Here is a 14,824-nt window from a genome sequence, read left to right on the forward strand (position 1 = left end):
GTCAAAACATTCAATTTGCTGGGTCATCGTTCACGGGCATTTTTTGGATCAAATAAACCTAATATTTAAGTAAAAATAACCAATGATTGGGTAGAAAATACAACCCATTTATGAGGTTAAAAATAATAACCCCTAATATGTTTTTTCCCATACGTACATATTTGTAATTTCAATGATTAATAGAAATATATATTTGGAAATATTGCATTTATGACATATAATTTACATATGCGAAAGCCAAATAGGAACTTGTATGTCATATAGGCTGATACGATGACCGTTTTCAAGGTATACCGTGGTTTGGAAAAGCCAAGGTTTTAAAACCGCCAACATTTTCTGTAATACCATTCCTGTAAGATTTTTTATTTACATTTTTATTTAGTTTTTTAGGACAGCAGTATCTCCAGCAGAAACAATATCCAAAGATGCCGTTTTTAAATTGTAAAGAAATCTGCGCTGAAGTCAATGATTTGTTGTAATTATTTGCACATGTTTACTGCTTCAGATCATTATAAATGTTTCTCAAAATAAAATATATTGTGTTCAAAGGAGGAAAAGATTTCATTTTTTTACCCAGACATTTAAAAAGAATTTATCTTAGAGCAGTGAGCACAATACTGTGATACCGTGAAATATCCAAGGTTATCATACCGTCAGAATCTTATACCGGCCTATGCCTAATGTCAAATATGTAATTTGCATATAAAATCTGCCATATATCAGCTTTTATGTGGGATATAGACTAAGATTAAGTTGAATTGAACCCGGTAAATTTGTATCAGTATGTTGGCATCAATGATGAATAAATGAATTACTAATTTATTTATGATAATTAATTCTGATATAAAAATGATGCCAACATACAAATATACTGGGTTCAATTCAAGTTAATCTTAGTCTATAGTATCCCAAATCGAAGCTGATACGTGGCCGATCATTATGTAATATGCAAATTACATAAATGAAAATTTATTCATGTGAAATCCAGATATGAACTTTTATGTCATATATGTCATTTGCATATATAGTCTGCCATATATCAGCTTCTATGTGGAATACTATAGACTATAAGTATAGCTTGAATTGAACCCGGTATATTTGTATCAGCATTTTGGCAGCATCTTTTATCAGAATTAATTATTATAAATAAATAAATAAATAAATAAATAAATAAATAAATAAATAAATAAATAAATAAATAAATAAATAGATAAATAAATAAATAAATAAATAGATAAATAAATAATGGCCAGAACGGTGGCGCATTGGCTTGACTAAAAATAGTTTAAATTGAACCCAGTATATTTCTATGAGTATTTTGGCAGCATCTTTTATCAGAATTAATTATTATAAATAAATAAATAAATAAACAAATAAATAAATAAATAAATAAATAAATAAATAAATAAATAAATAAATAAATAAATAAATAAATAAATAAATAATTAATGGCCGGAATGGTGGCGCAGTGGCTAGACTATAAGAATAGTTTGAATTGAACCAGTATATTTGTATCAGTATTTTGGCAGCATCTTTTATCAGAATAAATTATTATAAATAAACAAATAAACAAATAAATAAATAAATGAATGAATGAATGAATGAATGTATGAATGAATGAATTAAATAAATAAATAAATAAATAAATAAATAAATAAATAAATAAATAAATAATGGCCGGAATGGTGGCGCAGTGGCTAGACTAAAAATAGTTTGAATTGAACCCAGTATATTTCTATTTTGGCAGCATCTTTTATCAGAATTAATTGTTATAAATAAATAAATAAATAAATAAATAAATAAATAAATAAATAAATAAATAAATAAATAAATACATACATACATACATACATACATACATACATACATACATACATAAATAAATAATTAATTAATGGCCGGAATGGTGGCGCAGTGGCTAGACTATAAGAATAGTTTGAATTGAACCAGTATATTTGTATCAGTATTTTGGCAGCATCTTTTATCAGAATAAATTATTATAAATAAACAAATAAATTAATAAATTAATAAATTGAATAAACAATAAATAAATAAATAAATAAATAATGGCCGGAATGGTGGCGCAGTGGCTAGACTAAAAGAATAGTTTGAATTGAACCCAGTATATTTGTATCAGTATTTTGGCAGCATCTTTTATCAGAATTAATTATTATAAATAAACAAATAAACAAATAAATAAATAAATAAATAAATAAATAAATAAATAAATAAATGAATGAATGAATGAAGGAATGAATGAACGAATAAATGAATGAATGAATGAAGTGCAGTGGGTAGTGCTGTCGCCTCACAGCAAGAAGGTTCTGCTTCGAGTCCCGGCTGTGTCAGTTGGCGTTTCTGTGTGGAGTTTGCATGTTCCGCCTGTGTTGGCATGTCTAAAGACATGTGTTGTAGGTGAAATAGGTAAGCTAAATTGTCCATACTGTATGTGTGTATGTCCTGGTCCTCCAGGTTTGGGTTGAGCATTGGGCTAACAACCCACCTAAAAAAAAATAGATGTTATGAAACACCAATATGGTGCAGCTGAATATCAGCTTTGATGTAAATAGCCCTGGGAGTGAGTAAATTAATAATTAATTTGAATTAATTAATTATCTTTAACCATATTTTTTTCTTTAAATATAATTCAACACCCTTTTAGATTTTTTTTTCTAATGTTCAAAGTTTCAAAGCTGTTGCAATATTATATTGGTAACTTCTTTTGAAATTCAAATTAATTAATTAATAAAGTCTGTCTGCTCGATCAGTCCCTATGTGTCTTCTCTATCTAGGCATCTTGATGTAACCTTCTCTGATTCATCCTTCTTCCCAAATATGGAGTTCCCGGAAGCGGCCGCCAGGACTCAGTTGAGTGACAGCAGGAGCCGCAGCGCCAGACCTCCATAATATCCGATCCACATCTCGCTTTTTATAAAGAAAACGTGAGAATAAAGCCCGGGCCACACCATCTGAGGTAATATTACGGTAAGATCAACTCTGTCTCTGTCATGCTTTTATTCCAGGTCGTTTGCGGGTCGCGAGGCGCTCATTGAAGCGCGCGTGCGTGTGTGTTTTTTGGACGGAGACGCGGGCGCTAGTTAATTGAGCTTTGACTAGCGGCTAGCTTTTCTAGGGGGTTTGTTGGTGTGTTTCTGTCAGAGGGCAGAGGGTGTCTTATCTTTTTGCTAATTACATGATCTGTCAGTTGTCATATCAGCTCGTGCAGACGCCTTCTGTCTGTGGGACAGAGATGAACACACACACACAGACTTACTTTCGCTCTGTTACACACACACACAACTGATGCTGACTAGCATACTAGTAGTTCACTTATATTCTCTCATATTTAAATCAGTCCTTGAGGTAAATTTGGCTTTATTTTCATTCATTTGAACGTTTTCCTTAATAATATAATATCACATAAATATTCCTAACAAATTCTAAATTCTAGTGAAGTTATATTAGCAGCCGATGACTATCAAAGTACAACTTTGTTCACAGTAAATAGTGCTAATGTAGTTTTCAGGTTATACATGTGATTTCAGACCGAATATTCAAAGTACTTTAGACAGTATAGGGAGCATGTCACAAGTTGTCACTGAGCGAACATGTGAATATAAAACCAGAGGCAGAATAAAGGCAGACAGGTTTATTTTTCTCCAGAAGAACGGTTAAAAACTTTCCTTCAAACCATTGTTCATTCTTTTGCAGTAAAAAATACTTATTTGTTTTACAATTATTGGTTTTTCGTTAGACTGTAATAATACAATAAAGTGTTGGTAATTCTGTTCAAGTAGTTTTTTTGTTTTGTTTTGTTAAAAAGTACTAATAAGAGAACCGTTAAAGTACTGAACCGATAAGTGGTATCAATAAAAGTACTATTCATTCATTCATTCATTCATTTTCTTGTCGCCTTAGTCCCTTTATTAATCCGGGGTCCCACAGCAGAATGAACCGCCAACTTATCCAGCAGGTTTTTACGCAGCGGATGCACTTCCAGCTGCAACCCATCTCTGGGAAACATCCACACACATTCACACACACTCATACACTACGGACAGGTTAGTCTACCCAATTCACCTATACCACATGTGTTTGGACTGTGGGGGAAACCGGAGGAAACCCACGCGAATGCAAGGAGAACATGCAAACTCTACACAGAAATGCTGACTGAGCCGAGGCTCGAACCAGCAACCTTCTTGCTGTGAGGCGACAGCACTACCTACGGTGCCACTGCTTCGCCCTGATAAAAGTAGTAATACCGTTAAAACATTAACGATACACATCCCTGGCTATAAGGGAATTGAATAAACTAAATTGACTTTAGTGCATGAGTGTGTGTGTGTGTGTGTGTGTGTGTGTGTGTGTGAGTACTGATTTCAGCTGGAAGGGCATCCGCTGTGTAAAACATATGCTGGATAAGTTGGCGGTTCATTCCGCTGTGGCCTTCTCTGATGAATAAAGGGACTAAGCCGAAGGAAAATGAATGAATGTATGCATGTAAATTTAGACAACTTCAGGGAAATTTAGGTGTGTAAGGTCATTCTTGATTAGATAGTAAAACTAAAATTCTGTCAGACAGCCATTGTTCTTGTAATCTGTTTACAAATAATGATCACACCCCTATTGGTGACCATTTGTTACGATTATATGGCAAATGATGTAGTAGATGAACGAAGTAAACCATATTTCAGAACATCCTCCAGATTATTGGTGCCTTGAGAAGTGGATTAATCTGCATTAAATGCAGCCAGTGACTTAATGAAAGCATGTCACACTCACATTGAAGGCATATCATGTGAACTGTGCTTTATTAGCACATGGACTCACCATCTGTCTCTGTGTCCGGCTGAAGCGTTGCTCTGCATTTAGACTCTGAGAATAGACTTTCAGAAATAGATGAGAGTGCCTGGTAACTGCATCAGTCAACTATTCCTTCAGGATTTGCATCATGCTGTGCTGAATGTTGTATTTAAGGTTGAGCAAGTACTAACTGATGAATGCTTTTTTGTTTGGCAGGAATATGTCCGTTATTATCAAAAACTTCTCACACACTGATTACTGCTGCTAATTTTTGATCATAGATCAATACAAACATATGCTCTGAATGAACCATTTGAATCTGTGACTTGTTAACTTGAGACTCACTCTGAATAGATCATTTGAATCAGTGAATCGGTAACTGCAGATTCACTCTGAGTAGATAATTTGAATTGGTGAATCGTTAACTGCAGATTCACTTCAAGTATTTGATTTTAATCAGTGAATAGTTAACTAGAAAACTCGCTCTGAATGGATCATTTAAATCTGAATCATTTATTAGAGACTCACTCTTGCCAGATCAATTGAATCTGTGAATCTTTAATTGGACATTTGTTCTGACTGAATCATTTGAATCTGTGAATCATTAACTGGACATTTGTTTTGACCAAATAATTTGAATCATTAAGTAGAAACTTGTTCAGACCAGATAATTTAAATCAGTGAATCATTAGCTGGACTCTCGTTCTGACCGGATCATTTGAATGAGTAAATTGTCACTTGTTCTGACTGAATCATGTTAATCTGTGAATCTTTAATTGGACACTAGCTTTAATCAGATCATTTGAATCATTGAATCTTTAACTTGACAATTGTTCTAACCCAATCATTTGAATCTGTGAATCTTTAACTGGGCAATTGTTCTGATTACATAGTTTGAATCATTAAATGAACACTTGTTCTGACTGAATCATGTGAATCATTGCATCTTTAAATGGATACTAGCTCTGATCAGATCATTTGAATCATTGAATCTTTAACTGGACATTAGCTCTGATCACATCATTTGAATCATTGAATCTTTAACTGGACACAAGCTCTGATCCGCTCATTTGAATCATTGAATCTTTAATTGGACGCTTGTTCTGACCAAATAATTTGAATCATTGAATCTTTAACTGGACACTTGTTCTGACTAAATGATTTGAATAATTAAATCTTTAACTGGACACTTGTTCTGACCAAATGATTTGAATAATTAAATCTTTAACTGGACACTTGTTCTGACCAAATTATTTGAATCATTGCATCTTTAACTGGACACTTGTTCAGACCAAATGATTTGAATCATTGAATCTTTAACTGGACACTTGTTCTGACTAAATCATTTAAGTCTGTGAATCTTTAACTGGACAATTGTTCTGATTACATATTTTAAATCATTAAATGAACACTTGTTCTGACTGAATCAAGTGAATCATTGAATCTTTAACTATACTAGCTCTGATCAGAGCATTTGAATCGGTGAATCTTTAACTAATCAGATCATTTAAATCATTGAATCCTTGACTGCACTCTAGGGCTGCGTCTGAAATTTTATATACACTACAGTAAAGTACTGTTGAATAAAAAATGATGGTATATGTACTGTAACAAAGTTTAAAAAACCCAATGTTGAACCGTCCACTAATGTTGAGTTGGTCATATTGAGTAAACAGAAGAGGGTCTTTTCCCAGTGATGCTCAGCGCTGTTCTCAGGTCAGTCGGTCACTGGTTAAATTAGATCATCTCCTCTTCTGTTGCAGTTTGTTTGGTCAGTGTTTTAGAAATGATTGCCTCTGTTTTAGAGGCGTTGTTTCTGGCTCTCTGAAAGGCCGCTGAGGCCCCGGTCAGGCATTTGGCAGAGCCTGGAGAATTCTCTACAGAGATAACAAGATGACGTGAGCGTTTCCACACTGGGTCACTATTAATTACTGCTGACGTGTGGCAGAGAGAGAGCTGCTGTCTTAGTAGGTACATGTTAAGTGCAGCAAATACAGCTCTTTTGTGGCCTGTGCTCTTTCTGAATGAATGCGTGTGCTTTGCTCTTCAGTGCTGTCATGTATGGGGGGCTGCACTGGGTTAAAGTGGACGGCTCATAAGTTATATTAGCACAATTATTAACCCCTCTGTTTGTTTATATTTTATTTCAAATATTTCTTTCTGTTAAAAATAAAATTTTGCTGTTTAAAGTAGCAAGTACATTTTCACAGTATTTATCTTTATTTTGGCTGTTATGCAGTTTTGAAAACAATTTTAAGGTTAATATTATTAGCCCCTTAAGAAATAATGTTTTATAGAACAAACCGCTGTCGTACAATGACTTGGTTAATTAGACTCATAGATATATACACTAGATATTGCATAGGGACCCTGAGCATGCGTCTATAGCGCCGCCATATTGGTACAGTGCTCCCAGGACAAATGTCATTCAACCGCACTAGTCAAGACAGTGTTATTACGTGAAGATGCGGGAATTTAGCGCTGTTTACGGGTGTAGTAACGAGCAAACAAAAAAAACAAAGCACAAAGGCAGAACATTTCATAGGTAATATTAAGTTTTTTTCTGTGTTTGTATGTTATGAACTTTTGTGCTAATCAGGAAACGTTATTGATGATGACAGTCTCTTACTGCATTCACCATACGGCAAAGCAGCTCCAACTCGCACTAAACACTCGGCTTATGCTAGTTTTGTTGAATAAAATCAGCAAACAAAGCAAAAGAAATATGACAACGAGATGCTGCGCTGCCAGAAACTTGTATTATTGTCGGCTAACGTTAGTGAAAGAGTCGTTCGGGAGATTCATTCACAAGCGAATCGCTCCCTCCGTCAGTATGAGAAGTGAAAGCAGGAGAGGAGCTGTGTTTCAGGACATGATTAGATCAAATCTAACAGGGAGGGTGGATAGTACATTTCTGTACACACAAACACAAGCTTTTTGTCAGGAATGCCCGTGCGGTCACTGATCCATCAATGTAGAAAAGTGATGTAAAATTATAATTCTCGTAATTAAAAAAAAAAATACATACAAACATCCAGGAAAACTCCCGATCATAGATATATGTGTATATGTGTATATCTCTGGCTTTGCATGGCCACAATCCTCCACTGTACCTTGGTCCCACATCCATTTCAAAGGAGCACTACCCTGTAGCAAGATGGCGGCGCTATTGACGCATTCCGTCCAATAGACAACAACAGGGTAGGCGACATCTAATGTATATATCCATGAATTAGACTAACTTGCCAAATGATCCTACTTTAGCCTTTAAATGTCACTTTAAGCTAAAATTTAGTAGGTTGCAAAAGGACCAATATTATGTACTGTCATCATTGTTTTAATAGGGACTGAAAAAAATCACAGTAGGATTATTACCGTGTTAATAGAGTGGAGGAACTATGACGTCATTTTGTAGATTAATTGGTTGCTAGCATAAAACTGGTTCCCTCCTGAAAATCCCTATGGGATTTTCCCATAGGCTTTTCCGAGATTGCAAATAATAAGCTCTGTGTTCAAACATTACACTTACACGTTTTGTCGAGCCGGATAATCGTCAAACGAAAATACAACTTTGAGCACTTTTGGATTTTAAATACAAACGTAAGAATTTTAAAGCTAACATTAGGCTATAAACGGACCACAGTGCCCTCGGGGTGTTCGTCTGTGACGACAGACTTATTTTTAGAGATATTGTCCATGACAAAGAGTCAATTTCTTTGTTTATTATATTATAATCCAAGGTATATATTATTAACAAATATGCAAAAACACATACCTATGTGCCTTTTGGATCGTTTTTACGTGGGAAATATGTCTGTTTTGCTTTACGGTTCTAAAAGTTTTAAAACTGTCAATCAATCAATCAAATCAATCAATCAATCAATCAATCAATCAATCAATCAATCAGTTAACCAACCAGTCAGTCAATCAATCAATCAGTTAACCAACCAGTCAGTCAATTAACCAATCAAATATCAGTCTCAATCAATCAACCAATCAATTAATGTCAGTCTCAATCAATCAGTTAATAAACCAATCAATCAATCAATAAACCTATCAATCAATCAATGATTCATTTTTAGAAATATTGTCCATTACAGAGTTAATTTCCCTGTTTATATTGTAATCTACGGTATATATTATTAACAAATACGCAAAAACACATCTCTATGTGCCTTTTCGATCGTTTTTTACGTGGGAAATACGTCTGTTTTGCTTTACGGTTGTTGTAAAAGTTTTAAAACTGTGTATAAATCTGCCTACATAGTATTATCATAAGACATATTTAAATAAGTGTATCGCTCGCGTGCACACAGCCTGCTTACCTTAACACACGACAGAAAAGAGGCGTGAGGAACAAGTCTATTAAATGCCTGCAAATTCCATCATGGACGCAGAGCAACATTCAATATTCCTTTTTTGTCACGAAGTACAGAAAAAAGCAGCTCAAACAGTCACATCTGCTCTACATTTTATGGAGGAGTGTAAACATCGCAGTTATGACTGAGTGTTCAGATGAAGAAAAAAAGACGAAAAATCACTTGATCATGTGAAAATGACAGTTAACATGCATGTATTCTTACACATTTATTCGCACGTTTGCATGACTGAGAGCAGGACAGAGACAGACTGCACTGGTGAGCAGTATCTTCATAATATTGTTTATTAAAATCAATGATCAACAGATGAATCTGCAGCCTTTACAAGTGAAGGAATTATCTACACACAATCTGAATTCCCAATAAGAATAATACAACAAACTATAAAACACTATTTATGAAAATACCTAAATAACAGACCAGATCCAAATGCCCAACACAAGCGAGCTGCGCTCCAGAGTCCAGACCAGATCAGCTGGATGACGTATAATGTCTCGGACACCGCCTGTAGTCCCATTAAGCATTTAACAACTTGATAGCAACCGTCTTTTTAAAGAAGCATAACCGATTGAAAAATTCAAGAGTGTGCTGTAACTGTGTTTTATGTCGTAGAACAAAACATGAAAGTATATTGAGTTTGTGTTAGCCACGAACCTTAATAAAGCCATTTTACTGAAAGCCTCACTTTCGGGTTTTTGCATACAAATTGACGTCATAGTTCCTCCACTCTATTACTCCAACTGCATGCAAGTTAATTGTCTCATGTTTCACATTATTGTAGGGAAATTAAAATGTCAAAAGGCATGGCTGAAGTTTTGTCTTCAAATATATAAATTATAGGTGGGCACAGATAATTAAAAAAAAATCTAGATTAAGCTCACTGTAATCTTGAAATTAATCTAGATTAATTTGAATTCTGCCGAAGGCATTCAGAATATGTGTGCTACCCAAATAATGACTACAAGTAAGTGTTTAAGAACGGGTTTCTCAAGCCAGGTGGTGCATTAGACCAGGGGCTCGTCTCCTGTTTCCAAAATGCATCACAATTGCACACATTGCCTATATTCACTGAGAAATGGATAAAATAATCATTTTCAAAATGGGCAGTACTCGATTAAGCTGAGCACTGTATTTATCCTTTCAGTTTTTCTTAGTGTAAACAGACCGTCAGGGCAGAATCTGTATTTTACACACCAGTTTCTCAGATGTTTGTTCAGATCTCAGCAGTATTTGGTGATTTGTGCTGCATTCTGGCTTAAATCGTATTATTATTATTATTATTATTATTATTGTGGGAATGATCATGTTCTGTAATTCAATAGTTTGGTGAACAGTGTTGACAGCACTGACTGTTTGTGGTCTCCTGTTGACGCTGTCGTAACTGAATTGACTGTTACATTCCTGTTAGCGGATGAGTCTTGAGGTGTGGTTATGTGGAGGACTGCCAGAGGACAGCCATAGCGTGTGTGTGTGTGTGTGTGTGTGTGTTAGATTTGCAGAAAGCCAATAGTAACTGATAATTTAATATCATACATAATATTGTAATTATATTAAGCCACTTTTAGACCATGTGATAGCCGGTATTCAATAAATTAGAGATAATGTACATTCTGCTGGTTGTTATTGTAGAGTAAAGTCTGGCAGGTTTATCAGGAGCTGTGTTAGATAGTGAATCAAACATTTAGTCAGTCAATCAGCTAATCAATCAGTCAGTCAGTCAATCAACCAATCAAACAAGTCAGTCAGTCAGTCAGTCAGTCAGTCAGTCAATCAATCAACCAGCTAATCAATCAATCAGTCAGTCAATCAACCAATCAAGTCAGTAAGTCAGAAAGTCAGTAAGTCAGTAAGTCAGTCAGTCAGTCAACCAACCAACCAACCAACCAACCAACCAACCAACCAACCAACCAACCAACCCAGTCAGTCAGCCAACCAACCAACCAACCAAGTCAGTCAGTCAGTCAGTCAGTCAGTCAGTCAGTCAGTCAGTCAGTCAGTCAGTCAGTAAATCAATCAGTCAGTCAATCAATCAATCAATCAATCAATCAATCAATCAATCAATCAATCAATCAATCAATCAATCAATCAATCAATCAATCAATCAATCAATCAATCAATCAATCAACCAGTTAACCAACCAATCAGTCAATTAACCAATCAAAAATCAATTTCAAGTCTCAATCAATCAACTAATCAATTAATGTCAGTCTCAATCAATCAGTCAGTAAACCTATCAATTAATCAATCAACCACTCATTCATTTAACCAACCAATATCAGTCTCAATTAATTAATCTGTTAATAAACCAATCAATCAGTCAGAAAACCTATCAATTAATCAATTAATCATTCAATTAACCAATCACTGTCAGTCTCAGTTAATCAACCAACCAATCAATCAGTCAGTCACTCAAACAATCAGCCAACTAACCAACAATCGATCGATCAATCAATCAATCAATCAATCAATCAATCAATCAATCAATCAATCAATTAATTAATCAATCAATCAACTTATTAATCAATAACTCTATCAAACAATAAACCAATCAAACAACCATTGTCAGTCTTGAACAGTCAGTTAACCAATCAATTAGTCAATTAAACAATCAACCAATCAATGTCAGTCTCAATCAACCAACCAATCAATGTCAGTCTCAATCTACCAACCAATCAAACAGTCATTCATCTAATCAGTCAATAAACCAATCAGTTAATTAACCAATCAGTCAATCAATCAATCAATCAATCAATCAATCAATCAGTTAATACCAATCAATAAAGATCGTTACTGCCATGTGATTTGCTGGTTAGATCTTCTCGTTAACAGGAAGTGGTCATGTTTATCTACAATACGTGCTGTTAGAGAGAGCAGTGTTAGATCTATTGAACCGACTGGTACTGGGGTCATCAAGTCACCATAAATCAAGCCTCCTTCATAAGCCGTGATGGTTGTTGAGCATTAGGCGTTTGTTTCTGCAGGAGTGTTTGTTATGGAGGCTCTGGTTGGTCGTCTGGAGCGGGCAGTGGTGCGTCTGGAGGCTGTGGCTGTCAAACTGCAGAGCTGTCCTGGAGGATTGATCAACGGAGACATCAGCGCCGTCATCAACGGAGGTACAGCAACACTGCTCTCAAACTGCTCTGCGCTGTCTTATACAGTTCAACTAGCAACTGTAATCACTTTAAGTAACGTGCCCAAAAAAGTGCCTAGAACTGTTTGTCCTAAAACCAGTGTAAAGCACGGCATCATGAGGCTTTTTCATAAGTTTCACAAAACGAAATAAACATAAATAACAGTTTATTTTTGAGACAGTACAGGTGTATGTTTGTAGAGTATTTTACAACAGTTTAGAGCATTTCTCAACCAATCATAATCAAGAACCGGAACTCAGTCTTATAATATTATACACACTCACCGGCCACTTTATTAGGTACACCTTACTAGTGCCAGGTTGGACCCCTTTGTCTTCAGAACTGCTTTAATCCTTCATGGCAGAGATTCAACAAGCTACTGGAAATATTCCTCAGAGATTTTGCTCCATATTGACATGATAGCATCACACAGTTGCTGCAGATTTGTCGGCTGCACATCCATGATGCCAATCTCCCGTTCCACCACATCCCAAAGGTGCTCTATTGGATTGAGATCTGGTGACTGTGGAGGCCATTTGAGTACATTGAACTCATTGTCATGTTCAAGAAAGCAGACTGAGATGATTCAGGCTTTATGACATGGTGTGTTATCCTGCTGCCATTAGAAGATGGAGACACTGTGCTCATACAGGGATGGACATGGTCAGCAACAATACTCAGGTAGGCTGTGGCGTTGACACAATGCTCAATTGGTACTAATGAGCCACCACCAATCTGACAGGAGTGACACCCAGTGTGGTCTTCTGCTGCTGTAGCCCAACCGCCTCAAGGTTGGACGTGTTGGGTGTTCAGAGAAGCACCTCTGCAGACCTCTGTTCCAGAATGAGGGGGCGGCATGAAATAGGGAAGCGAGCCTTCCGTGCCCTCATGCAGGAATACTCTTCAGTCTGAACTAAAAATGTCTGAGCTTATCCAAATAAAATCATTTAGCTCTATCCTTTATGATAAACAACAACAGTCCATTTCTTAATGCATGTGTTTTTAACATATTGTAATGTGGTATAGCTGAATAACTAAACGGTTTCAGTTACTGTTGCCTTTCTGTCTGGCCATTCTCCTCTGACCTCTGGCATCAACAAGGCATTTGCGCCCACAGAACTGCCGCTAGCTGGATATTTCCTCTTTGTCGACTCATTCTCTGTAAACCCTAGAGGTGGTTGTGCGTGAAAATCCCTGTAGATCAGCAGTTTCTGAAATACAGCCCGTCTGGCTTCAACAACCATACCATGTGTGAAAGTCACTTAAATCCGCTTTCTTCCCCATTATGATGCTCGGTTTGAACTGCAGCAGATCGTCTTGACCATGTCTACATGCCTAAATGCATTGAGTTGCTGCCATGTGATTGGCTGATTAGAAATGTGCGTTAATGAGCAGTTGGATAGGTGTACCTAATAAAGTGGCCAGTGAGAGCGTATTTTCTTTATAAAGCATGTGCTGCTGTTCTGGTGGATTTGGATGAGTCCACAGGGTATCGTCTGTAAGGATTATCTAAGGAGGAGACCTCTGGCTTTTGGGGGGTTTTTACTTTGTGGGAAAAGGATTCTCATTGGAGCAGAGTGGCATTATTTTTGGCACACAGACACTGGAAATATATCATGGTTATTATGGATGTTAATGGGATTTCTGGGTCTTTCTTCAGCTGTTAAATTACAACCCTTTGCTTCCCTTGGTCTTGGAGTTGTTTATTTGTTTTTTTCTGTTGTTTTTCTTTCTTGATGTCTTTTTTAGTGAGTGTCTATATTTAGTTTGACTAATGTTTTTATATTATTATTTTTCTTTCCAAAATCTCTACTTCGGTTATTGGTTGTATATAACTGATTAAATGGTTGAGAAATTAATAGAAAAATAGTCATTTTAATTAATTATTAAAAAAGAACAACAATATTAACATCACCTTTTATTTTATTTTATTTATTTTTTCAGAGCATTTTAATTTTTAATTGCAATTTTCGTTGTATTTACAAGGTCTTCGACTGTTTACTTTGACCAATAATTTTTATTATTTTCTTTTAAACTTTTATTAAACGTTTTCATTGATTCTGTAGGAACTAATTAAAATAATGGCATATAAAATACTTTAATGCATTGGATATTGATTGTCATTGTTTTTTATTATTAACAAGATTTTATTTTATTGTTACAAATTTATTGTTTATTCACATACTGGAATTATTAAATGCATTTGATTTTGATAATTTAAAAAAATATTAATAGTTTTTTATTTTATTGTAATATTATGGTTATAATTTAAGTAATGTTAAATTTAAATATTTATTTTATTTTAGTTTATTATTTTATTATTTTATTTTATTTTATTTTTTTATATTTGAATTAATTACATTTTATTTATTTTATTATAATTTTTAATAGTTTATTTAGATTTATTTTATATTTTATTTTATTTAGTTATTTTTATTTTATTTTTATTTTATACTTTATTTTACTTAGTTATATTTTATTTTATGTTTTATTTTATTTTGTTGTATTTTA

At 34.8% G+C, this 14,824-nt stretch overlaps 1 protein-coding gene across 1 annotated transcript in view; it reads left to right on the top strand.

The window, feature by feature from the left end:
* Positions 1-2,804: 2,804 nt before the first annotated feature.
* The window catches only part of cap2 (cyclase associated actin cytoskeleton regulatory protein 2), a 66,855-nt gene continuing 54,835 nt past the window's right edge, over positions 2,805-14,824 (top strand). The window contains 2 exon segments of the mRNA NM_200836.2: positions 2,805-2,974; positions 12,164-12,295. Of these exon segments, the coding sequence (NP_957130.2) occupies positions 12,175-12,295 (121 nt within the window). The 5' untranslated portion in view covers positions 2,805-2,974; positions 12,164-12,174.

The sequence above is a fragment of the Danio rerio genome, chromosome 19 (assembly GCF_052040795.2).
Source record: "Danio rerio strain M-AB ecotype USA chromosome 19, GRCz13ab, whole genome shotgun sequence".
NCBI lineage: Eukaryota > Metazoa > Chordata > Actinopteri > Cypriniformes > Danionidae > Danio > Danio rerio.